Raw genomic sequence first — 24,654 nt, 5'->3', positions numbered from 1 at the left:
CCTTTGATACCAATGGAAAGATTGAGCCCCAAATCTCTTAAAGTGCCTAGTAATGCCACTGCCTAGAGCAATGGGACTTGCTCTTGGAACTCTTTGTCACCAGGCTGATGTTGATGATGAGAGAAAAAAGGCACCAAAGAGCCCAGTGCTTTGTCTTCCAACAGTGGCAAGCTAGAAAATAAAAAAAGCAACACAAGGTGATGACAGGCCAACCATACCCTGTTCTCAGTCACCACCATCAGACAGTCAAAAGTATCCCACCTCAGAGCACAGGTGCTGCAGTTTTAGCTGGTGACCACAAAATGTGCTTCTTTTCTCTCCTCTGCCCCTGCCCTGATGTTTCATCCTTTTTAAAAGCCAGTTATGCTAGTCGCCATCATCAACATTAGAAAACATAGCCTCAGGATGGTACTGAGAAGGTATAGTTTAAGAAAATAGTAAAATGCCCAACATGTTTGGTGAAGGCAGCCTTCAGGGGCTTGGCACTGTTGGAAGACTGAATGCTGGGCTCCAAGGATCCCCCTGCCCCCTGGCCAAGGGGTGGGGGCTGCCAGTTCCGAGTCCTGTCTCCAGCTAATCCTGCACTTTCTTATTTTTTTGCCTTGTAATTGCAGCCAATGGTCCCCCTGTGATTGTGAAGAAGGAGAAGGAAGGTGAGAGCCTGGAGAAGAAAGAGGCGAAAAGCGGGGAGGTGATTTGCATAGACGACTGAGGGGGCACCTGGGCTGGCTTGCCCAGCTGGTCATTTCTGGACAGGTCCTGCCTCTGGGAGAAGGGACACACTCCCCTCAAGCCTCTCCTCTTCTTTTTTTTTCTGATCATGTCGATGGCTTTGCCTTGGGGGTGGGGAGGGGGGTGAATAATGCCCACTTCAGCTCCCTTGTGTTTGATTTAGTTGCTGTTCCTAAGCCCCTCTCTTTCCCCTTTTGGGAGTGGGGAGGCAGGTCTCTAAACCAGTTGGTTCTGAACAACAGAGAGTTGTTTGGGAGCCAGGACACACTTGGGTTCTGCTCCTGGCTTGAGGCTAGAGTGGCAGGAGCAGCAGGAGTGGAATTAAAATCCCAGACTTCCAGGGCTCCATCTTCGGAGTGTCCTGCCTGTGTGACAGGGGAGGGGGTGGTCTGCCTTGTGGCATTTGCCTCCAGCAGTGTTGAATCTTTGAGAAGCACTGCAAAGTGACTCTATAAATATGAATATATATATAATGTATACACACTCATCCTGTATGTTTAACCCCATTCCCACTTGTGCTCGAACCCCCTGTGGGGCAATAATGGGGCAGACTAGGGAGGGGGACACACTCCCTAGCATGTTCTGTTCTGAGAACGCATTGGGATGGGGAGCAACCCCACCCACCTTCCTGTATCTGGAAAACAGGGCACCAGACTTCAGCAGTGTGCCCTCCCAGGAGTGTCCCCTGCTTTGGGGGGGGGGGTAGTGGGGCTGACTCTCCCCTCCTGCTGCCCTCATCCTTGAAAGCAGGTTTGTTGGCGGGTGGGGTAGAGGCAACAGCGGGGCTGAACTGCACTCCTGCATTTGTTGCCGAATCTCAAGTCACTTCTTGTTTAAACCTTGCAGAATAAAGGCACTGTTTCCTTGGCTACATAACCTGGATGTCTTATGCCTCCTTTGTGTGGGTTGGGAAATGAGGCTCTGTCTGGGTTTGAAAGGGAACGTTGCCGGATGGCTTAATCCCGCCTCCCCCAGCCTGGCGCCCTCTAGGTGTGTTGGACTGAAACCCCCATCATTCCCAGCCAGCACCAAGTTGGGGAAGGCTGTGCTCAAGAGTGGGAGGGGCCCTCTTTCTTAGGGCACCCTTCACTGTTCTTATGCTGGCTCAGCACAGAGGAGGGACTTGTGTGGCACTGGAGAAAGACTGAATGACACGAGGGCTCCAGATCCTTATCCTGGGTGTGGAACTGCCACATGATGAACTAGGGAAGCACCACACTGAGATCTCCACCAGCAGGCATGCTGCAAGACGATCGCTTTGGAACCAGAGATGCTTGGCGGAGATAAAGTGGGCCGAGTGGTATGGTGTTGCCATTGAGAAGAGCTGATAACTGAAAGGGTTGCACATGCTTTCCCAGCACATTGGCTTCAAATTCAAATTCATCCTCCCAACACTACACCAGGGAAGATGTGGAAGCCAAGGTCTGTAAGCTCGGCTGTCTCACTTGATGCTCACTGCAAGTCCTTGTGAGCACCTTGTAGAGGGGAAGAGGTACTGGCCTCCAGTTGTGCTGGAAGAGGAATAATTAAGCAACCCAGCCATGCTGGAATTCGGTACATTCCCTTGCTCCACATTGCCAAGATGCTCCATTGCCTGGTGCATCTTTAAAATCTATGATACGAGATGATGTTCAAAACTTGCTTTGACACTTCATTACTGGCACCATCATCAGTCACAATGATGCTAGGAAACATGGCCACAGGCGCCACATCCCAAGTCATTAGCAGCACTGCCACACACACTACTGCATCAGAGGAGACTCCTACCTCACGCTGTTCAAGCCAGGAACAGGGAACTTTCTTCAGCCTGAGGGCCGAATTCAGTTGTGGAGAAGATCTCAGGGGCTGCATTCCAGTGGTGGGCAGAGGAATCATGAGGGTCTGAAATAGCCATCCTGAAAAGCAGAGAGAGGCAAAACAACAGCTATAAACAGGCGAGGGCCTCCATGTCTTAGCTGCCAATGTTGAGGAGCAACCTGGAGATGAAACTGAGGTTAAAGAGACCAAGCTGGAACTCTCTGGACAGGGAACTCCATGACTGAGGCCAAAACTGAGAAGACTACAAAGCGTTGTAAATTCTGCCTTGCTGTGGGCTTCCAGTGAGTTAAATAGAAAGGTGGGCTGCTGCGGGCCAGGGCCACTCAGAATCAGCGTTCTGTGCCCGATAGGCTGCCTCATGCTGGAGGAACCTTGAGAGAGAGAGAGAGAGAGAGAGAGGATATCAGTGTAATATTAAGCCTTGGTTCCAGAGCCCAATTCCAGGCGCTGCTGAATTTCTACAAAATCCTTTATAGACCGTCTCCGTTTGTCTCTGGGAGAATTCTCATCTCTGTTATACCAGCCCTTTTGCTTTTTTGTCAGGCCTGGCACCAGCAGGTGGCATTCTAGGGCAGCTGCCATGCCCCCAAGTGCCCCAGCAAGTCCCAGTGCTGCCACTGCTGGCTGCAGGGTTTTGCAGACCCTCGGGCAAGACACCCTCAGCAGGCCCCCTCAGTGAATCTACCTTCTCACCACTATTGCCACTGGTGGCTGTCGCTCCTCCTCCTTTCTCATTGCTACCACTTGCTTGGTTGACAGGCAGAGCCAGGGAGCTCACGTGCAGTGGCTTCTGCTGCTCCTCACCACCACCACCGTTGTCTGGGCCAGATCGAGAGGCAGGTGAACATGCAGGCTGCAATGGTGAAGAGGAGGAGCAACTCCAGGGGGCCCTTGTCAGGGGGCCCCCGTTGGGGTGTGGGTCCTCGGCTGATGCCCAACCATGCCTACCTTGAGTGCCGTGCTGGCACCTGCCCTGGGCCCTGCAGCACCTAGCAACTTGGAGCTGCCACTTTAAATTTCCCACAAAGCCCTGGAGGGTGGGATGCATAGCCTCAAGAACAGGGGCTAAAACCAGCCTAACCAGGGCCCCAATTCATGGCTGAAACACATCCCATGAATGGCCTGCAATCTAGCCTTACCCAACCTAGCACCCTCCAGAGGCATTGACCTACAACTCCCAGCATCACCAGCCAGCACAGCCAACATCCATATTGGCCAAGAATGATGGGAGCTGTAGTCCAAACACCTCTGGAGGGCACCAGGTTGGGGAAGGCTGATGTTCACTTCTGTCAATGGGGCTATGAACTTGTGCCTTATTTTGAAGATGATTCAAATATTTGGTCCATGGCCTATCCAGAAAGAATTCTCAGAATAATTTTAAAAAGCAGTTATGGTACTCATTCCATCTCCATTTAGTTACTTTCATGAGGCGCAGAGATAAATCCCTCTACAATTCTCCCTAGTCAAGGGAACTCCATTAGTTACACTCATGGGGACAATAACACTGGAACATACTGGTTCATGTCATCAGTAAACACCTTCCCTGTTCACAAACCCTGTCAGGTAACTGGAGAATTACCTGTCCCAGTGGTCCACACTAACAGGCCTGCTTGGCTGTTATCATTTGGGGCTAATCTCTGGAATTAAGCCAGTCTCACTTCGGGGACACATCTGTTGGTCAGAGATTCATTTACAGGAACAGAATATACACCTTACCACATGTGAGCATTAATATATTCAAGTATTCATTCTGAATAGTTTCTTCCCTACTTAATTTATAAAACCAGTATAGGAAGGAACACCAAGTAAAAAACAATCTGAAATATCCACATCCATGGATGATGAAGCGGTGTAAAAATGCTATGCCTCTGCCTGTAGCAGAAAGCTTGATGCATTAAGTGGCAGGATAGGTTTCTCTGCTTTTTGAATTCTGAAAAAATTATCTGGAGGATCCCATGAAACCATGTTGGAACATATTTTGCTTAGCAAAATAGAACAAAGATCTAACAAGAGGACCATTGAAAATTCAGTTTAAAGACCAGTGAATCCATTCCCACCAGTCCTTTCCAGAAAGGCCACCACCTTGGTTTTACACCTTTCCCCTCCTAAATCCCAAATTCTTTGCATTTGTAGGCTCATGGCTCACATGTTAAGGTTGACTCATTAACAGGTTGTTGCCCTGATCACATACTTTACCACAGGGCAATTTCCAATTTGAGTGTTAAAACAAGAGACTCCTTGGCCACCAAAAGCTTTAGTCACATCCCTCCAAGTTTGAACTAGCTGGCCGGCCCTGTCGTGCTGAGCTAGGGAGGGCAATCCAGTGAGTCACCACAGATGCCACCCACAAGGTCCATTAAAAGTAGCACTTGTCCCAAACAATGTGGCAGGCAGGTCATAGGTCCCAAGTGGTGATTAAACAGGATATGATTGATGAAATACTGCAGCCATTTGGGGATAACCAGGATCAGGACTCTGGAACAAAGAAAGCAGCTGTGCTACCTGTAGGAATTCAGTGTGAGTCAGCCAGATGGAGAAAAAGGAGATCAGAGAGGGTTGTTCTTATCACATACAGGAAGTTTATACTCAGCAGTTCAAAACTGGCTGATATGCTGGATGCCAAAGTAACCAAACCTACATTAAGTACTTTCAAAGGCAGAGTGAGGAACTGGCCATTTCTCCTGTGATTGGCTCTTTTCCTACTTACAGAATGTATAATTCTTCCAGATCCCATTGTCCCTCAGGATTAGACCCTTTTCTCATCCTAAGGCGGTTTAGGAGGACCATCTCATAGGTCTAACCCAAAGGATATCACTCTGCCTCTGTAAAACCACTTATGAAGTTTTGTTAACAGGAGAGTCAGTGTATGCTCAGACTTATATTTAACAACTCACCCGGTGGACATAGGTGACCAGGAATTCTATGCAGGCGATTGAGCAAGGCTGGGGACAAGAGCTCCACTAGTCCTTTGCTAACCCACGTGGTTTCCATGATAGCTGCTGAGGCAGGAAACTCTTTTCCTCCACAACCAGCATGGAAATAGCGGGCCAGTGGAGGGGGGATGGAGCAGTTTGTCCTCTGCAAGGCTTAGGCAGAAGGTGTTTTTTACTCGTCTGCTAAGAGGCCAGTAGCCTGTTTCAGTGCTGGACATGGAGTAGGAGGTTGCTCGGCTGCTCTGGTTTAGAATCAAGATGTAGGTCATAACCATATTAAATTCCATTGGTGGGCTCCTTTAACTAGTGTGCCTGGAATCAATAAGGGCCTTTTCTAATGATAAATAGGGGATCACCAAATAATTTCAAATCTGAAGTTTTTATTAAAATTAAGTTAGTTGCCAAAATATTACAAAATTGGAACAAAAATCATAAATATAAAATTAAGTACTTCACATACATTTCACAGAAATGCTTATTAAAAACAACCAGCACTTAAAATGTGATCTTTCTGGCAAGGAAACTGTATCTAGGAAAATCCATCCCCTCTCCTGATATACATACTATTCACATGTGAGATTTCCAAAATGGGAAAGCTCACAGAAAGTTTTGCAGGTTGTAGGAGAAGATGTAAACCAAACCAACTTGTCACAAAGGATTAGAAGGCCTGTATTTATCCTGGAGTCAAGTATCTCGAGCCCCTGTATGACCTTTGGCAAAATCAACTAGTATTTTACTTGTTACATATCTGAATAACTAGGAATCCAGCTCAACTCAGTATCGAAAAAATGGGCTGCACCAGAAAAAAGCCTAATTCACCAAGAATTGCATTATGTGCCTGTAGTGAAGTGATGTGGCAGGTTTGACAGCTGAGCCTGAGGAGCTGTCTGTCAAGAGAGGTCCCTCCTCTATCAAATCACTTGTCCCTGCACACTGTGCTCAGATTTCTACTTCAAAGGTGCTCCTGGCTCAGGCAGGGGAATGTGGCAAAACAGGCTGTGGTGAACCCTACCTGGGCAGAAATTTGCTCGCTCCAAAGTTTAAAGGAATAAAAACATATATATATATATACAGTCTGTGTGCGTATTCAGCCTTCGTTCTTCAGTCTTGGCGGCTAAAAATATTTTATATTTGTCATTTTTTTTGCCTTCAGAGAATGTAAATAACAATTAAATTTTGTTAAGTGGCTTCCTCAATGTTTCATCTTTGGTGTGGTGATACCTAATACCTCCGTGTGACCTGGGAGGTGCTCCAAAGTTTAAAGGAATAGAAATATATGTATTTCTATTCCTTTAAACTTTGGAGCGCCTCCCAGGTCACACGGAGGTATTAGGTATCACCACACCAAAGATGAAACATTGAGGAAGCCACTTAACAAAATTTAATTGTTATTTACATTCTCTGAAGGCAAAAAAATGACAAATATAAAATATTTTTAGCCGCCAAGACTGAAGAACGAAGGCTGAATACGCACACAAACAGAGACTGTAGGAAGCTCTATTTCCATCCTTCCCCCACCCCAAACAATGAATGCCCCATGCCAAGTTTTGCAAATGTTACTTAACAGTAGGAAAATAGAATTCATTGAATGTCAGACCATACATTCCACTTCCTAGCCATATCATCTCTACCACATCCATCCTACTTTTGCCATGGTGGGGGTGAGCACAAAATCTTGGGGTTTTGGAAGGCAAACAGACAATAGAGAAGTTGAACATATTGGAGTGGAAGTCAGAATCGTGAGCAGAGGAGCCATCTAGCTTTCCATATGATTGGGCATGAACTGCCAAGTCTTTTCCCCCTGCCTTCCGCTGTATCTGCTGCTTTCTGCTGCATTTCACATGGCCTGAGAGGTGATGGCCCACGGGATGCAGCTCTTCTGGGGCCACATGTCTGCATTGGCCTCTGTGGGTTAATGAAGTACAGCAACTTCCAGGAACTTCTGTGTTAACTGGAACAGAGAGGAGAGCACATCAACCTCCATCATTTTTCACATGCTGCAGTGAAATAATATCCCGTGTGGAGCCAGGGGGCTTCACCACCTCTTGTAGATGCAGGTTAGCTACACTTTTCTGATGTAGCAGATCATAAAAGTATGTTGATTCAAGCCAACCACACTCTTCAGATGATGTAGCAAGTCATGAGTGCCAAGTCTTTTATTTCAGAATTGTAGGCTGTGAAGGAGAAAAAAGAGAGAGCCACTGATGTAAACAACCGATGAGGATGACCTCACTTTGCACTCGTAAATATTTGAAGTGCCAATTCCACATCTTCTGCCAGCACAAGCCCCATTCTTTTCACCTTCACAGGACCCATACATTAAAGCAGGAAAGCATTTTACCTAAACAACTATGTTCAAAACTATCCTCCCTTCACCCACACCCTGTCTGGGGAACAAAGAAGAAAGCCACAGGTCAAGTCAAGGACTGACACAGACACTAAAACCACATGCTCAGTTCCAAGAACTGAGATTCACATTTCCAAGAACTCTCGCTGTCTACATTTCCCCACTTTAACCCACTGGGCCATTTTCGTTCTTGAGTCAGAAATTAAACTTGGCAATTCTCCCTTCATGTTCTCTCTCGGACCAGCAAAAAAATCCCAAAGGAGTGAAGTGATGGCAGCACAACAGGCAAGGCTGTGACGTAACACCTCACACAGTGCTATCACTACTCCAACTTGAACCATATACCTACAAGATTCTGTAGCCTGTCATCCTGCTAAAGGGCTACTCCCCCCCACATACATACTACCAACAGACAGACATGCCCTGCAAGAAAGCAATTACCAAAGTGTGAAGGGACTGAGGTATATAATAAAGCAGCTAATGCTCATTTCACTCAACATGGGTTGTCTGCACACTTAGCTAATAGGAGACAAACTGATGTTCAATGGTTAGCAGCAGGGGACAGAGTTTAAAAGAAGCCAGTGCATGTATGCTCAACTGGAATGTTAAGGGGGTGGATGGACTTTTAATTCTAATTAAATACAACAGTACATGTTATACACGTGATATGATGAAATTTATTCATTAAGTTGTGCTGGGCAAGCTCCTTCCTGTTCTACCAACATCTCAGTTGCATCTCACCGGGATACAGAAGATGGTTTTTCCCCCTATAGTTGCATCTGGACCGTGGAACCTTCCCAAGGAAAGCCCATGTACCTTCCCTGATGGCCTTCCAGCTCACAAAGACTTTTCTGTTTCCATGGGCATCTGGCCCTGTTAAACTGATGATGCACTGAGCTCCCAATTTTTTGAGTTTTTATTCTAAAGACAGGAAGATCTTCATATATGTTATAGTTTTACACTGTATTTCTTATTTTAATAGTTTTTATCCAGGCAACAGAGATAGAGACCAGTGAAGGCAACACCAGACACATGCTTCTGTTCTAGCTGGGCTGTCCCTCTCCTGCCACAGGGGCATCTAACGCCAATTATCCCATGGGAGAGAACCTCAGATGTTAGATCCTGCTCAAGAGGAGCTGGATGTTTTTGTTTTAAGTGTGAGGTTCATTTATAGATGTTTTGAGTCACTTTGAGAATTGTGGTCAAAAAGCAGAATATAAACCTACTAAATAAATACTAAGCAGACTTGAGTGTTTAAATGGAAAGGTGGGGAGATAAATGTTTTAAATAAATTAACTGAAGTTGCACATTAATAAAAATATCTTATGTCTCAGATCACAGGAAATACATGGAAGGTTAACGGTACTAATAACCTTGTTCTCAATCACTGATATAGGTGGGCTGCTTTCTTTATGGTCAAACATGTATAATCTTGTGCAAGCAACTAAACGTGGAGATAACTGAGGCACAGAAGCACAATCTCACAACTGTCCCCATCCTGATCTGCATACATTGCTCAGCTCTTGCCCAGAGCCCATCCAGAGGCTGGGTGCAAAAGAGCTCATGAACACACAGACTAAAGGCAGGAACAGGGGGGCATAATCCTGCTCCAAACCTAACCCAACAAGGAAATACTTTTTATACTAAGCCGGCTGCCACATGATTAAATAAACCTTAGTTGATCAATCATATTTTCACTAATCACCAAAATCTGCCTATATGTATAAATAATAGTTCAAATGCAGAAAAAGTATAATCTTTTGTGACATACACCCACTCTCAAATAAGACAAAATGATAATAGCTTCTAGACAATTAGCTGTGTTATTCTGTTGCAACAAAAACAAGGAGTGCATCCAGACAAAACTTTTGTTGTACAATTGCCCTGCCTCATTCATGGAATTTTAAGAGGGGAGCCAGATGATGTTGTCTACAATTAGCAACCTTAACACGTTTTCCCACCTCCTCTGTCTTTTTATTTACCAGAAAAAATCCATCCAGGAAGTAAAAGAGCTGCACAATCGCTTACCATTGTTTTAAAAGACTGGTTTTAGTGTTGCTTTATCTGCACGTTATCCAATTTGTTCTTGCTCACTCAAGAGTTATTTATTTATTAAATTTATGAGTCACCCAGCCACTCTGGGCTATGTACAACAATAAAAACAGTTCAAAACAATAAAATCCAACATCAAAAACATCACATTTCTAAAATTACCCTAACCCACCCCAAATGCCTGCCTGAACAACCACGTTTTTAATGCATGGTGGAAGCTCATTCAAGATATCTTTATAATTCATATCTCTTATGAATTCAGCGGTATACACATTTAATAAAATAAAGGCTTTTGATTGGTGGCGCTCCTGTCTGGAAGCGCCTCAACTGAGTCTTGCGCTGCCTTAGGGAGAAACAAACTGATTACGCCATAAGGTTTTGTGGACGAGAGCCCACTTTCCCACCTGCACGAGGCGCCAAGTTTTTGATGCAAATATCTGTGCATCTCTCTCTCTCTCGATCGCCCGCTTCTAACTGAGAACACCACTTCATGCCTCTGGCAAGGCGGACTCCAGTCCACCGAAGCTGATGCCACGGTTACAGATTAACTGTGTTCGTCTTTAAGGCCCCGCCATCACCCCCGGCCGCCCCCCTTGGCCACGGTGCCTGGGGCTGGCGTGAGCTGCAGCGCCAACGCATCTAGAACGGCACCTGGCTGGGTGAGGCTGGTTTCGCAGGAGCCTCAAGGCTCTTGGCCGGCCCTCCCCAACCGGGTGCCCCGCCGTTGTGCTGGACTACAACTCCCATCACCCCCAGCCAGCACGGCCAACAGGGGAGGGCGGACTGGCAGGTCAACTGCGGCTCAGCCTGGCGCTGGCCAGGGATGACGGGCGCCGCGGCCCCGCGTCGAGGAGGCTGCCCGGCCTCCGCTCCCCCGCCCGGCTTCCTTACGCAACGGAGCCCCGCCAAGGGCTGCCCCGCCACTCACGGTTGACGGGCTGCGGCCGCCGCCGGGGGGGCGCGGCGCTGCTCCGGCCCCGGCGGCCCCGCGCCTGCGCCGGGCGCCCCCCGCCGGCGCCCCCCTTCAGGAGCCTCTTCAGCGCCCTCCAGAGCCGCCACCGCCCGGCCTCGGCCTCGTCCTCGTCGTCCTCGTCGCCCCGCGCGCCGCCCCGGCCGGCCTCCTCCTTCTCGAGGCGGACGACGCGCTGCCAGAGCTCCGCGTCGATGGGCGGCAGCACCAGGCGGCGCCGGCCCGCGCCGCTCCCGCGCCGCACGCCGGCCGCGAGGAAGCTGCCGCGCTCGCGCAGGGACGTGACGGCGCGGCAGTAGGGGCACGTGACCTCCTCCCACCAGCCCTCGCGCGCCAGCTGGCACACGCAGGCGCTGCAGATCACGTGGCGGCAGCGCGAGGGCTTCCAGGAGCCGTGCGCGCCCCCGAGGCGGCGCGGCGCCCGCCCGCAGCGGTCGTAAGGCATGCAGCAGATGCCGCACTCCAGCTCCTCCTCCTCGGCGGCAGCCGAGGCCGCGCCCCCTTCGCGCGCCTCCCCGACCATCGCGCGCTGGCTTTTTTCCCCCGCCCGCTCCTCGCGGCTCGCAAGGCGCCAGCCAGCCCGCACTGAGCGGCGCCGCTCGCCGGCGCCCTGTATATATAGACGCGTGGAGAGCGCGCGCGCGGCGCGATTGTTCTTCCAGCCCCGCCCCTCTGCTTCGCGGCCAACGCGGAGCGGGAAGGGGCGGGCCCCCAGTGCGGCGCGCGGACGCGCTCTTCGCCCGCTTCGTGGCGGGGAGGAAAGGGCGGGAGAAGATCGACGGGGGATTGAATTTGAGGGCGGGGAGGCGTGGTGACGAGAGACGCAGCTTCCTGACAGACATCAAACCGGTGAAGCTTCCGGCGAGGAGAGAAAAATGATGAAGCGCAGCTTCACCGGTTTAATTTCTGCCTGGGCCAGGATACTGAAAGGCCCAAGTGGCAACCTGAGCAGTAATGCTAAGTGTAGTTGGACTAGGAGTGAGGAGACCTGGGTTCAAATCCCCAGTCAAGGCGTGCATTGAGTGACCCTGGGCCAGCCGGTGTCTGCCAGCCAAGTTGCGGGTGGGGAGAGAACCACACATACCACTCTCAGCTTCTTGGGGGTAGGGGAAGACAGCAGTCATTTTCGAGTTTTTAATCCTGGCTTTCCTGCAAAAGATTCTCCGAGTGGCTTGCCACAGGTTGCAGTAATACCAAACAGGCACACAATCCAGCCAGCCTTGGTTCCCCTGGCCAATGGATGGGGCCTTTTGCTCTGCAGCCTAATAATGAAAGCCTGCAGGGAGAACAAAGTTTGTGGGTAAGGGCTTATTAAAAGGAGGGACATGGCAATGGGCAGATCAGGAGTCCAGTCTGGTTCCTTGGAGGTTAAAAGTTCTGCCTGCTGAGAAGGTCTTTTCCTCTGAATGGATGACTGGCAGGGGCATGACACGGACTGGGGGCGGGCAGGGGAGGTAAGGGGAAACCCTCTGAGGTAATGGGAAAGTTTGAAGTGTTTTGGCTGCAGGTCCCGGAAATTCTGGGCCTGGGCCTTCCAAAGTATGCCCTGGACAAATAAGATTAACTGGAACAGTTAACAAGATTTGGATCTGTGTGCCTGCCAGTATCCTGGGATGCAGGATGTTTGGGTCCTTTTCCCTAGGCTCGGAGGGGATATTGCAGCTGGCTAAATCTGTATTGCTCTGATGGGGCTCTCCGCGGGGCAAGTTGTGTCAAGAACTTGCTTGCCTTCCCTGGCATGAGTCACTCTGTTTGTATGTCTGTCTGGAACCTTGCTAGGGAGAACTTTCTGATGAGGTCAGGGCTGGAGCTCTTTGGCAGGCTGGTCAAGAGGACTTGTAAAGCCAGCTGCTCCCACCCAGCTGCCAGCGAATAGAAAAAGCAGAACTGGAGGTTTTTCCCCAGAGTATGTGCATTGCAGCTGTTTCCTGGTTCCTCTATGTGTCAGCAGAATTTTCAACGAGAAATTACCCTTTGGGTCTTAAGCTGACCCTGTGGTGCACGTACGCACGCGCTCAGAAGGCATGTTTCTTGTGTACTTGTGCCTGAAGATGCACGCAGCACCTGTCTCAACTGGGAATGTCTCCTTACTCTTGACCCCATAGCACATCATCCCCTCACCCCTTCGATCCCAGACTGTGCTTTTGCCTTCAGCACTGTCCTCCTTACAGTGGCAATATTTCCAGTGTGAAGCTTCTACATTCCTCTTGGGACCAGCTGTCAGAAAGACATAACTATTATCTAAAAAAGTTTGGAATCAACAATCCTTGTTTTATGTATCAGGAAGTTGAAGTTCAAGGAGAAACAAATCCACATAATTCTTACTTAATTCTGCTTGCCTCATTTGTGGCCATTTCATTACTAGGCTTTCTTATAATACTGAGCTACATTCCAATCCACACTTCATCCCCGTTCTGGTGCTCCCTAATGCCATGGATTACTCATCCCTTTACAGTGTGTTAGAAGGGTGGGTTTTTGTCCCTACACACCCATTCTCTCCACAAGGACAGGTTGACCACCAAAGCCTTTGCTCAACCTGCTGCATTATGGGATTCCTATGATGCAGTACCTTTCATGATGGGAGAGGGCTACCACGAGCCAGAGGAAAGACCTTGTGAAAGTCAGATACTTCGGTTGAATAACCTTTATTTACATCAGGGGTGTACAACATTTCCCCCCTTTGATGTCGGTTGGGAGTCTCACACACACACACACACACACACACACACTGAGGTTGGGGGAGGCTGCAATTGGGGGTCACTGGGGGGAGGAGGAACCTTCAGCTTCTTCTCTGGTGACCCCAGATGGACATTGCTGCTTTCACACCGCCATTAGCAATGTTTTTGCAACAAATTTGCTGATAAATTCTAGTTCAGTATTCTATAACTTGTATATGACACTGAACTAGAATTTATCAGCATGATTTATTCTATTTATGTAGACTCAGTCAAGGGTTTTCTCTACAGCTACAGTTGTTAAATTAGCATAGCAAAGCTGGGAAGATTTGAGTTATTGTCAATTAATGCTGTTGTGAATGAGCACTCTGTGTAGGAGTTTTGCATAGAGGTACCACAAGCCTTACATCTTGCATTCCATGGCATTTTGACCCTATTGTTTTACATTTTTCTATAACCATCCCTGCCAACTGAGGATAGTGCTTCATGCATCTGATAAAATGGGCTATCATCCATAAAATTTGGCATCCCAATAAATCTGTTTTAAGGTGCCATGGGATTCTTTCATTTTTCTTACACAGCTACCCTTCTGAAATTTGTGTCTGGTGCTGTATAGAGCAGCCCCGGAAGCATAAGAGGACTCGCCCCTTAACTCCCAGTTTGGAGCTCCAGGTCGATTTGACATGGCAATGGATCAGGGCTATCTGGATGCTGTGATGTCCTTGTGCACAGTGGCAGGGAAGAAGCAACATCTCTCTAGTAAACAGGAAGCCATCAAACCGGTTGAGGACAGAAGCTCATGCAAATTTCATTCTTGGCAGCTGGAATGACCTCTGACAAGGAAATTAAACACCTGGCTATCACGAGGGAATTTGAAACAGCTGGGAATGGCTGAGTCTGACAAGATTTGTCTCTGTGTCAGACAGCAGCAGGGATGAAGTGAACAACAAATATGTTCAGGGACAGATTTGGGGGGATCCAAGAGGCTGGCCTGAACATCGCGGAACTGCTTTATTGTACTGGCGACATGTTGAAATAGTCGGGAGACAACTTCTTAAGGAATGCAACAAGGGGAACCAGCTTGAAGTGTGCTTTATATTTGGCCGAATCCCAAACCAAATTGGGCTGATTTGGACAGATTCTGCAGATACCCGAATCAAAGTGGGCTCCTCCAAAGCAGATCAAATCTGAACACTCTGGAAGATTTGGGATTCGGAGGAACACGGAGACCGTGTGTCTCCAAAAACTGATACACTTCTCCCCAAGTTCTCCATATAAGCAAGACACCAGGGTGGGCGAGAGGAGGAAGCGTAGTTTTGTGACTGGCAGCTCTAGCTTCTAATCACAGTGAACGGCTTTATCGGGGATCTCCAATCCCGGTGCTTTGGGAGAGTGATGTTGAACTAGCATAATGTAGGGCTGTGCACCACTTCGGTACGAAGCCTGAGCTCCGAGTCAAAGGGGCTGCTTCGGGCCACCTCCAAGGTGAGGTGGAGGGTGCATGAAGCAGCCCGAACCGAATCGGGTTGCTCTGAAGTGCTTAGGTGCACGTTGGCCCGATCTGGAAACCCAGCCCCATGCTGCCGCCACTACTGCCACCGCCCAGCCCTGGGTCCTATGGTAGTGCGCCGGCAGCCATCTTGTTGTTCCAGAGGGGGGAGCCATTTTTAAATTGGTGACTCCCTGTATTTCCGGAAATACTGGGAGTCATTTTAAAAATGGCTCCCCCCATCCCCCGGAACAACAAGACCCCTGCTGGCACGTGTCCAGAGGGCCTAGGAGCTGGTGGCGGCGGCAGCTTCCCACGGCAGAGGCTCCCCTAGTGGCCCTGGCAGCTGCGGCAGCAGAGGCTCCCCCCAGTAGTGGCTTCCCCAGCGGTGGCGGCAGCGCCCTCCCCCCCATGGAACAAGCCTAAGGGCCCAGGTAAGGAGCTGGGGGCTGGGTGGTGTGTGTGTGGGGGGGGGGGGAGTGGGACACGGATGTCCAAAACCCTCCTCGGCTTCGTAGGCCGAGGTGAGTCGGCCCCCCGCCCGAATCAGCCCAAGCCAAATCGGCCCGCCTCAGAAACCCCAGAGCAGCCTCCGAGTCAGAGCAGGGAGGGCGAGGGTCCATGCACAGCCCTAATCTAATGCAGGCCTGATTCAGTGCTAGTTCTCTGTCCCAGGAGCATGGATATTAAAAGAGGTTTGGGGGAGCTGGGAGGGTGTAGCTTGGGTACTTGGTTGGAAAAGTGGTTTCCCAGTATTGGGAAAAAGGCGGGATATAAATATAATAATAATAATATGCTAGATCTTCACGCCGCACATCCATTATCTGTCTATTGCTCTGCCTGCTATGTTGGTGCCAATCGAGCAGAAAACAAACAAAACCTCTTAAAACTTTGTAAGTTTTAAGTTTTTCCTTCCTCATAACTTTCAGTCAAATTGGGTGGCCTCTACATCGTCCTGAGCTGAATCACGCTATTTTCTGAATTGGGGTCCAAACTGATCTTGTGCACGCCCTAACCAGCCCCTTGATTTAATGGCTTAGTCCTGATTTACATGTTGGTGTGCACATGAGAGAAAGGGCTGGGTCATGGGAATTCTCAGTCTGATATAGGGTTTCTTTCTGCCCAGCAAAACAGTGTATTGCGGCGCACTCCTGTCCAGGGTTCCAGCTGGTCAGTCACGGCCTCTTCCAGGTTAATGTATTTATTTCACAGATTTATATACTGCTCAACATATTTAAAAAATATCTCTTAAGTGGTTGCTCCATTGCATAGAGGCTCCAATGCTGGTCGGGTGGTAAGTCCAGTCTGGGTTTCAGTCAGAACCAATCAGAACTCTAAAGCAGTGGACTCCAAAGTGGGGTGCACAAGAGGACCCATTGGGGTGCACAATCTGCCTGATAGTTGAGCAGCCTCCTGCTGCCCCGACAAGCTGCTCTTGTCAGTGACGGCGGTGGCAGAGGCAGCAGGATGGGCCGGGGGCCGGGAGGGAAACTCCGTGGCATCTCTGTCTCGGCTCCAGTCCTATCCTGCCTCTGCCACAGCCACTGAGAGCAACTGCGCCAGTCTCTGTCAGGCACGGCGGAGGAAGACGCAGTTGTTTGCTCGGCTGCGGCACCGGAGCAGCTGCCATCCTGCCGAAGGGGAGCACGTTTGTTCCAAATTTGCTGATTTTTTTCTGCGATGACGTGGCTGTCAGTAGAATGCTACCTAGCAGATATGTTTGAAAAAATAAACACACCTAGGGAGCAATCCTATGGTTGCTAGTCAGTGGCCATAGGATACGTCGGTTTCTGGGAACCGACCTTCCCCCCCCCCCCCCCCCGCACTGCCTCGCAGGCAGCTCGGAACGGCCCCGCACTCCACGCTTGGAAGAGGAGTGCAAAGAGGTGAAAACGGGGCATTCCTGGGGGCGATCCAGGGTGGGGAAGGCGGAAATGCTGGTATGACACATCCTGTGCGTCATCCAGCAGCCGCTTCCCCTGCTCTGTCTTCCTGCGACTAGACAGCCGAAATCAGCTGTCTAGCTGCAAATGCAGGGCGGCGGAAGCGCAGAGGGGATGATCCCCTCCACGCTTCTCCTGCCAGGCACTGGATAGGCAGTCGCCTCCGGGTTTGGAGGCGGCCGCCTATCCCGATAGGATTGTGCCCTCCATCTGCCCCTTCAAGGTAAAGGTGACGTTTTAACAGTGAGTGAGAAAGTAACTGCTTTTAGAAAAAAACTTGTGCTATGGAGAGAACATTTTGAAAATGGATATTTGGAAATGTTTCCATCAGTATGTGATTTTGTTGCCGAAAACAATGTAAGTATGTCACCTATAAAAACTCTCATATCTGCACACTGAAAAAACGTGGAAACTGAATTTTCTAACCTGCTTAAAAGTCTTCCAAATGAAGAGTTTCAATGGGTTTTGAACCCATTTGTTAAAAACAAAAATGCAACACCTTCCAATTAGTTTGCAAGGACAACTGATTGACATTGGGGAAGATGGAAGCTTACTAGCTGAGTTTCAACAAAAACCTTTGCATAATTGGTGGATGGGGTTGAAAAATGAGTATCATGATTTAGTAAGCGCAGCCAATGATGCACTTCTTCCATTTCGATCTACCTATCTTTGTGAGGTGTCTTTTTCAGCTATGACAGCAATTAAAACCAAATATCAAAATAAACTGAACTTAGAACCAGACCTTCAAATTGCTGTATCAGAAAGTGTTAAACCAAGATCTTCACAAATAATGAAGCATATTCAGTCACATTGCTCTCACTAAAAAATATGATTAATGATATATTTTTAGTGAGAGCAAAAGGATTACTTTAAAAATATTGTTTATTTCATCTTTATCTCATCCTTTTTAATTTCTATTTTTGTATATGTTTTATAATGTACATAATGTAGTAGTATATGTATATCACTTATAAGTAAAGATACATGCACTGGGGGGGGTGCTCAAAAATGTTTTACTGATGGGCTGCACGATCAAAAAGGTTTGGAGACCACTGCTCTAAAGCACCTTGGCTAGCTGTTTTAGAGTTCCGACTCAGTGCATTCACCGCCCAACTGATATTGGAGCCACCAGCCTCCACTGCCCTTTCCTTGGGTTTTTTTGGCACGTCTGCAAACCTTGGCATTCTGCTGATACCTCCCTCTTGTGTGTGAATGGTGCTCTTTTAGCTATATAAGGATTGGCACTCAGATAATGAGTTCGTTATTCGTGTATATAAATGATTCTTCCAAGAATCCGAAGTCTATTACTAGGTCAGCCATGCGTAATCCTCCAGGCCTCACTGAGTCTTGCATTTATTGCTTTCCTTCTAATGCTTGTTGTTGCTGTCCTCTCGCCTCTCTTGCGTGCTCTCAAGTTTACTTTGGAGCAGGGCCCCTGCCCGAGTTGATTTATCACCAGCTGTGGAGTGATGGCATCCATTGACTCATTTTGTTCAGTCAAGGATACGAAGAGGAAGTTGGCAGGAGCACAGCGGGGAGAGAGAGAGAGATTCTGAGCAGGACAACTAACCAGCAACTGTCAAGCAGCAACAAAGGTTTCATGAGTCAGCCTCTTTCCTAACAGTGAGAGTGGCTTTTTAAGTCTTGGGATCGCAAATCAGCACAAGCAGACCCAAGATTAATAATAATTACAACAACAACAACAACAGCCAAGCACATTTCAAGTGCTGCTGTGCGTCACATACATTCTCAGCTACCACAGCCGTGTAAGAATACCTCAGTGTTCTTATTCCCATCGAATCGTAGAATAGTAGGTTTGGAAGGGGCCTATAAGACCGTCAAGTCCAACCCCCTGCTCAGTGCAGGAATCTAAAGCATCCCTGACAGATGGCTGTCCAGCCTCGTCTTGAACGCCTCCAGTGTGGGAGAGCCCACTGCCTCCCCAGGTCATTGGTTCCATTGTCATATTGCTCTGACAGTCAGGAAGCTTTTCCTGATGTTCAGCAAGGAATCTGGCTTCCTGTAACTTGAGCCCACGATTCCGTGTCCTGCACTCTGGGATGGTGGAGAAGAGATCCCGGCCTTCCTCTCTGTGACAACCTTTCAAGTACTTGAAGAGTGCTATCCCATCTCCTCTCAGTCTTCTCAAGGCTAAACATGCCCAGTTCTTTCAGTCTCTCCTCACAGGGCTTTGTTTCCAGTCCCCTGATCATCCCTGTTGCCCTCCTCTGAACCCTCTCCAGCTTGTCTGCATCCTTCTTAAAGTGTGGTGCCCAGAATTGGACATGGTACTCCAGATGAGGCCTAACCAGTGCTGAGTAGCATACATGGTGAGCCACGGCAAACTCGGGCTGTTGCCCATCCTCGGATGTTAGAGACCTGTGGATGTGGCTTCTGGGACAGAGAGATGCAATTCTTTTCCCCTGTGGACTTGCTCAAGGCCCAGCCTCAACCACTTATGGAAGAATGCTATTTTATATATCCCATCTTGAGTGCTGCGGATGGGGCAAATCAGGCATCGAAATAAGAAGCCTGCAAGAGTTGGGACCATTGTCCTTCAACCTTTAGAACAGACTTTTGCAGAGTTGGTTGCAGTGATGCAGAACAGGTACCAATTTTGGGCCAAATCCAGTTGGTGTAAGAGAGTTGAAATGTTCACATCATACACAGAAGTGGGGCTGTCTGCTGATTAAAAGAAGATTGGTCATATGAACTTCAGTCGTTCAATCAATTCCTGGAATTAGGATATGAGTAAAAACAAGCATTTTGAAACATAACGTACCCCCTGATTAACCAGGAACCTTTTTCGTTGATCAAAAGTATCTTTTAATCTGTCAGATCGATTAATCAATTAGATTGTGCAGCCCTAACCAGCTCTGCACACCTAACCAAGTTGGCCCAATAAAAAAACCCAGAGGCGCTTATCATTTTGTGCCTCATGCTTTGCTTAGGGTGGTTCTGGCTCCTACCCATTTTGTTTCTAACCCACTAATTGGAGGCGCTGCTATTTGCGTCTTCTCAGCAATCAGACCAGCTTGACAACTCGACTCGTGTTGCGGTTGCCGCCAGAGGCTTGAGGGCAGACCTGGCTGGCCATGTTCTCTTGCTTGGCTTGCCCAGGTGAACAGATAAACAAACAGGAAACGTGTTGAATGCTTTGTAGGGAAGGACTCGGCTCTTGCCATCGTGAGCACAGCCATAGATGTAAAAACGGAGACGGCCATCTTTGGTCGGTACTTGTATGAGCATTTGTCTGCGCAAGGATCTCTCTCTCATGAGCTCCACATAAGATCTTGTGAACGTGACAGGAGTGAAACTTCTCATGCCAAAGGAGTTCAGGCTTCTGACGTGTTAATCTCTTCGTTAATGATAGGGAAGGTAATTGATATTTCCTCTTGAATAATGCATTGTGTAGCTGAGAGGAAATGCCGGTTCCTTTTTGGTATTTTGGCACGTGGAGCAACTCCCCTTGTTCAGTCTCTTCAGGAATTATCGTAAGGGGAATCACTTGCACCCCAAGGCCAAACGACACCTCCGAAAGCTTCAGATTAAAGGCTCGAAGGGCTGTTGCTGAGTGAGTGGGAGCGCACGCAATTTGCATTCAGAAGGCCTCCAGTCCAATCCCTAGCATCTTCAGGTAGGGCTGGGGAAAACTCCTGCCTGAAACCCTGTAGGGAGAGCTGCAGCCAGTCAATGTAGGAGTGGAGGCTGGTGGCTCTGACATCAGTGGGGTGATGAATCCACTCTGGGTTTCAGTCAGAGCCGGTCAGAACTCTAAAGGAGCTCTCCAAGGGGCTTTAGAATTCTGATTGGTTCTGACTGAAACCTGGAGTGGATTCACCACCCAATGACACTGGAGCCGCCAGCCTCCGCTGCAGCGTAGACCAGGCGTGGGGAGCCTCTACTTTGCGGGCCAAATTCATCCTGCCCATCTGGCCTGCAAGGGCCTCCTGTGAGACCCCTCCCCCTCTATGAAGCCCACCCCCCTCTGACAAAGGAGAGAGAACAGGAGAGTGGATCCCAGCTGGGGTGCCAGCGCAAGGAATGCTCAAGCAAGTTCCTCGGTCACTTTGCTCCCCCTTTGGCTCTCCTGGTTCAGAAAGGTGAGGGAGCAGCTCAAGGAACAGTGTACACCACAGACCCAATCCAGAACTCCAGGGTCCCCCAAATGGCCACCCCCTGGTCCCACCCCTTCCCAGCAATTGCTGACTGTTTGGTAGTTCCCCAGCTTTTGTGTGGTTTTCCCCTATTCTAAGGAATTGAAATGCTTCTCCCAAGGCGTGCTTGCTGGTAGTAAGAACCTAAGATATTTGGGCACTTATGGCATTTTGCCTACCACCTTGTTTTGCCTTCAGTCCACTTCTGGAATGCGGCCTGCAAGAACCTCTCCAGAATTTAACTTGGCCCTGGGGCTGAACGAGGTTCGACACCTGTGCTGTAGCCACTGTTCTGAGAATGGCTGGAGGCAGCTTCCTGTGTTTCGCACATCATGGTTTTAACCTGTACATGTAAAAACATTGCCGGCGCTTGCAAAGTTGTGTGCATCACAAGTATCCCACAGGTATGGAATTGAAATTTAGGGGCAGGATGACAGCTCTTTGCATGCAGGAAGTCCCAGGTTCAGTGCTCAGCCTCTCCACCTCAGATGGCAGGTGATAAGAAAGGGCCCTCTCTGCCAGAGACCCTGTTGAGCTGCTGCCAGATAGGAGGACGTGGTCAGATATGGTTCGGCTGCTGCTTCCTGTATTCCTAAATTAGCAATGAGTTTCACATTAGGTGGTACATGTGTTTTGTGTTGTAACGTGTGAATACCTCCTAGCGTAGACACTCAGGTAACCTGAGTGTCGTAAGTCTAATTCCCTCCGTTTCCTCAGAGTTCTGGGTAGGAACTTTGAGGGGCCATTTCAATAAGGAAAAAACCACCAAGTGGAATTATTATTCCACCTACCCACACTCTGTGCTCATCATCTCAGCCCCTCCTTCAGATGCCTCCTCCAAGGGAGGCAACAAGGGAGAAAGGGCCTTCTCAGTGGCAGCCCCTAATTGTAGAATGAACGCCCCAGTGAGGCCCACCTGACACCAATATTATCTTTTCTGTACCGGATCAAGACCTTCCTCTACTCCAAGGCATTTGGCAGCGAATGATAGGTTTTTGAACAGGCCATGGGGTATTATTTGTGTGTGCGTGCTCTGTTTATATGCTTGTAGCTAAACTGTTTGTAATATTATGTATAATACTGCATTTTAAAGGTTTTTAATCTTTGGAAACCACCCAGAGAGCTTTGGCTATTGGGTGGTCTAGAAATATAATCAATGAAATAATTTATACTAATCTGCTCTTTCCAAGTTCCAATTTAGGCAGCTCCTGCTTTGCTTTCTTGACAAATGAGCTAACTGGGAATTACTGAAGAAAACTTTGCTCCAGGTGAGCAACAGCTAGATAATGATTTTAGATTTGAGATTGGACTTGGAGGTGTCCTATTTCGGATGGCCAGCACGTCCCACCGCAAGGCAGTGAGAATTCCTGCTAGACCTTCCGGAGTCTCGTTGGCTGTGTTGTCTCCCCAAAAATGCACCAGTAATGACCAATGCTGTATATGGCCCCTGAAAATATGCTGAGCGTTGGCAATACGTGCTCCTGTGTGATGGACAGACAATGCGCATAAAATTGTCACTGGGTCCGTTCAAAAGGGCCCTCACCGTTGCTTTTTTGCAAGATGGCATATTGCCCCTTGCAGATTTAGTGGTGGTGGTGTTCCTTTCTTAGAAACAATTTTTTTAAATCCCTATTTTTACTGTATCCAGGTTGTATGGTTTTTATCTTGTTTCCCCACGGAAGGCGGCCTAAAAATAGTTTTAAATAAATAAATAAGCAGGCAGAGGAGGGGCGTATCTGGCAAGCTTCTGTCGCGATTCCTTGCCCGCTGAGGTGGCGTGAGGGAACAAGCCCACAGCCGCCAAGAGAAGAGGGAAACCCCGAACTCCGCCAAGGCCTGGGTCTCTTCGCTGGTCTCCTGGACCGCCTGGCGGTGCGCCGTCTTCGGACAGCTGTGCTGAGAAGGGCGCAGAGACGGACGCGCGCCTCCATCAGGCGCCTGGGTCCGCTGTCCCGGCGAGACGGGCCGCGGGAGCCAATTTCTGGCTGAGCAGGCTGGCGGCTCTCGCAGCCGCCCCCAGCCCGCACGGGCCCGCGAAGTGGGAAGAGCCCCCGAGGCCAGGCAGCCCGGTCGCTTCGTGCACGGTTTATTTCGACATTTCAAGAGCCAGCGTGGTGTAGTGGCAAGAGTGCTGGACTAGGAGCTGGGAGATCCGGGTTCTAGTCCCCACTCAGCCATGGAAGCTCACTGGGTGACTTTGGGCCAGTCACAGACTCTCAGCCCAGCCCACCTCACAGGGTTGTTGTTGTGAGGATAAAATGGAGAGGAGGAGGATAATGTAAGCTGCCTTGGGTTCCTTGCAAGAGGAAAAAAGGCGGGATAAATGCAATAAATGCAATGCAATTTCGAACACCTTCCGCCCCCGAAAGAAAACCCCAACAGCCCACGAGCGCCCACTGGACGCGCGCCACGCCCCCCGCCCGCGGCCATCTCTGTGGGGGTGGCGCGGCGCTTCCCGGTGAAGCGCCCCTCGGGGTGGGGGGAGACCGCGCGCAGGGGCGCCGCCTGCCCCTGGCAGGAGCTGCTCGTTCTCCCCGGGCCCTCCCTTGCCTTGCTGGTGGCGGCCCCCGCCAGCCAGCCTGCGGGGAGAGCTTTCGCCACCCTTCGCCTTTGCCGATTTCGAGGAACATCAGCAGAGCAGCAGGAGGTTTAACATTAATAGCTATGGAGAGAAACCCTTTTGGCTTAGACAGATTTGGGCGCCGGGACCCAGGAGCCCGGCTCCAGGCCTGCCTGCCTGCCTGGCTGGCAAAGCGAAGTGGTTTAGGGCGCAATCCTGCGCATGGTTAGACCGCAAAGCTGGCTGGGGAATGCTGGGAGTTGTAGGACTCATTGCCGTCTACACATGCACAGGATCGCGCCTTTGGTGGTTTAGGGGCGGGCGTGGGATCTCTTTTAAAAACTGAATTTATTCAGCCTTTTTTCCCTTCCTGATTTCCTACGTAGGTTTAAAGAGACTACGTGTCCTGAGCTTTCAACGTGGCATGGGGCACAAATTTGAACAGATCATTCCGAAGTTGTAGTTGGACTTACAAAAAGAGCGTGTTGGTGGGGCTGCCACGTTTCACAGGCTGGGTCCCCATGCCTTTAACAGGTAGAAATTCCAGAGGAGCAGCTTTCAAAGTCACGGGTGGCTCAGTGCAGGGACAAATCTGCACCTGTTGGATTTCTGTCCAACTAGGCTACAAAAAAAAAGGTGGCCGCTCTCCTTGGCTGGTGGCGGCCAGCCACCCTAACGTGGGACGGGCAGTTGATGCGCCTGAGTGATTTGCACCCGAACAGGCTAGAATGTAGCTGCCTCAACAGCTCATCAGGGACTTTGAGTCAGTCCTGTGCATACTTGGCTTAATCAGCGCCTTTTTTCTTTCCTCGCATAGCATATAGTTTGGCATATTTTGTCACGCTAACATCTTTGAAATGAATAAAAATGCAGCTGCCTCTAGTGCCAGAAGGCTGTTTGACAGCCACACACACAGAGCACCCGACGGAATTATAGGGAATATCCATTTGTTTGTTTGAAATATGTTACTGTATTTCT

The 24,654-nt window shown here is 49.2% G+C and overlaps 2 protein-coding genes across 7 annotated transcripts in view; one reads left to right on the top strand and one right to left on the bottom strand.

The window, feature by feature from the left end:
* CHD3 (chromodomain helicase DNA binding protein 3) overlaps positions 1–1,607 on the top strand; it is a 66,496-nt gene extending 64,889 nt beyond the window's left edge. For all 5 annotated transcript variants that reach the window (XM_084806678.1, XM_084806676.1, XM_084806677.1 and 2 more), the window contains exon 40: positions 615–1,607. In XM_084806678.1, coding sequence (XP_084662804.1) covers positions 615–712 — 98 coding nt within the window. In that variant the 3' untranslated portion in view covers positions 713–1,607. The remainder of the gene's footprint in view (positions 1–614) is intronic.
* Positions 1,608–5,843: 4,236 nt separating this feature from the next.
* On the bottom strand, positions 5,844–11,585 carry RNF227 (ring finger protein 227). 2 transcript variants are annotated; one of them, XR_014783993.1, is made up of 3 exons: positions 10,811–11,444; positions 6,824–7,657; positions 5,844–6,704 (listed from the first exon to the last, which is right to left on the bottom strand). XR_014783993.1 is itself a non-coding variant. In XM_084806682.1 (2 exons), the coding sequence occupies exons 1-2, from the start codon at positions 11,373–11,375 to the stop codon at positions 7,605–7,607; spliced, it is 618 nt and encodes a 205-aa protein (XP_084662808.1). In that variant the 5' UTR covers positions 11,376–11,585; the 3' UTR covers positions 5,844–7,604. The 2 variants fall into 2 exon arrangements, 1 of the variants encoding a protein (XP_084662808.1); XM_084806682.1 differs by having other exon boundaries at positions 5,844–7,657; positions 10,811–11,585.
* Positions 11,586–24,654: the final 13,069 nt, after the last annotated feature.

This window comes from Heloderma suspectum, chromosome 6 (genome assembly GCF_057233095.1).
Source record: "Heloderma suspectum isolate Gila_16-S chromosome 6, 16-S_ref, whole genome shotgun sequence".
Taxonomy (NCBI): domain Eukaryota; kingdom Metazoa; phylum Chordata; class Lepidosauria; order Squamata; family Helodermatidae; genus Heloderma; species Heloderma suspectum.
The sequence above is the reverse complement of the archived record's forward strand: the minus strand, read 5'-3'. Positions and strand labels throughout refer to the sequence as shown.

What these genes read in the sequence shown, in the direction of transcription:
- RNF227 (XM_084806682.1), bottom strand. Translation starts at nt 11,375, where the DNA reads ATGGTCGGGGAGGCGCGCGAAGGGGGCGCGGCCTCGGCTGCCGCCGAG. An exon ending in GCGGCCGCAGCCCGTCAACC is followed by an intron (nt 7,658 to 10,810) that starts GTGAGTGGCGGG and finishes TCTCCTTCACAG; the next exon opens with CCTACAATTCTGAAATAAAA.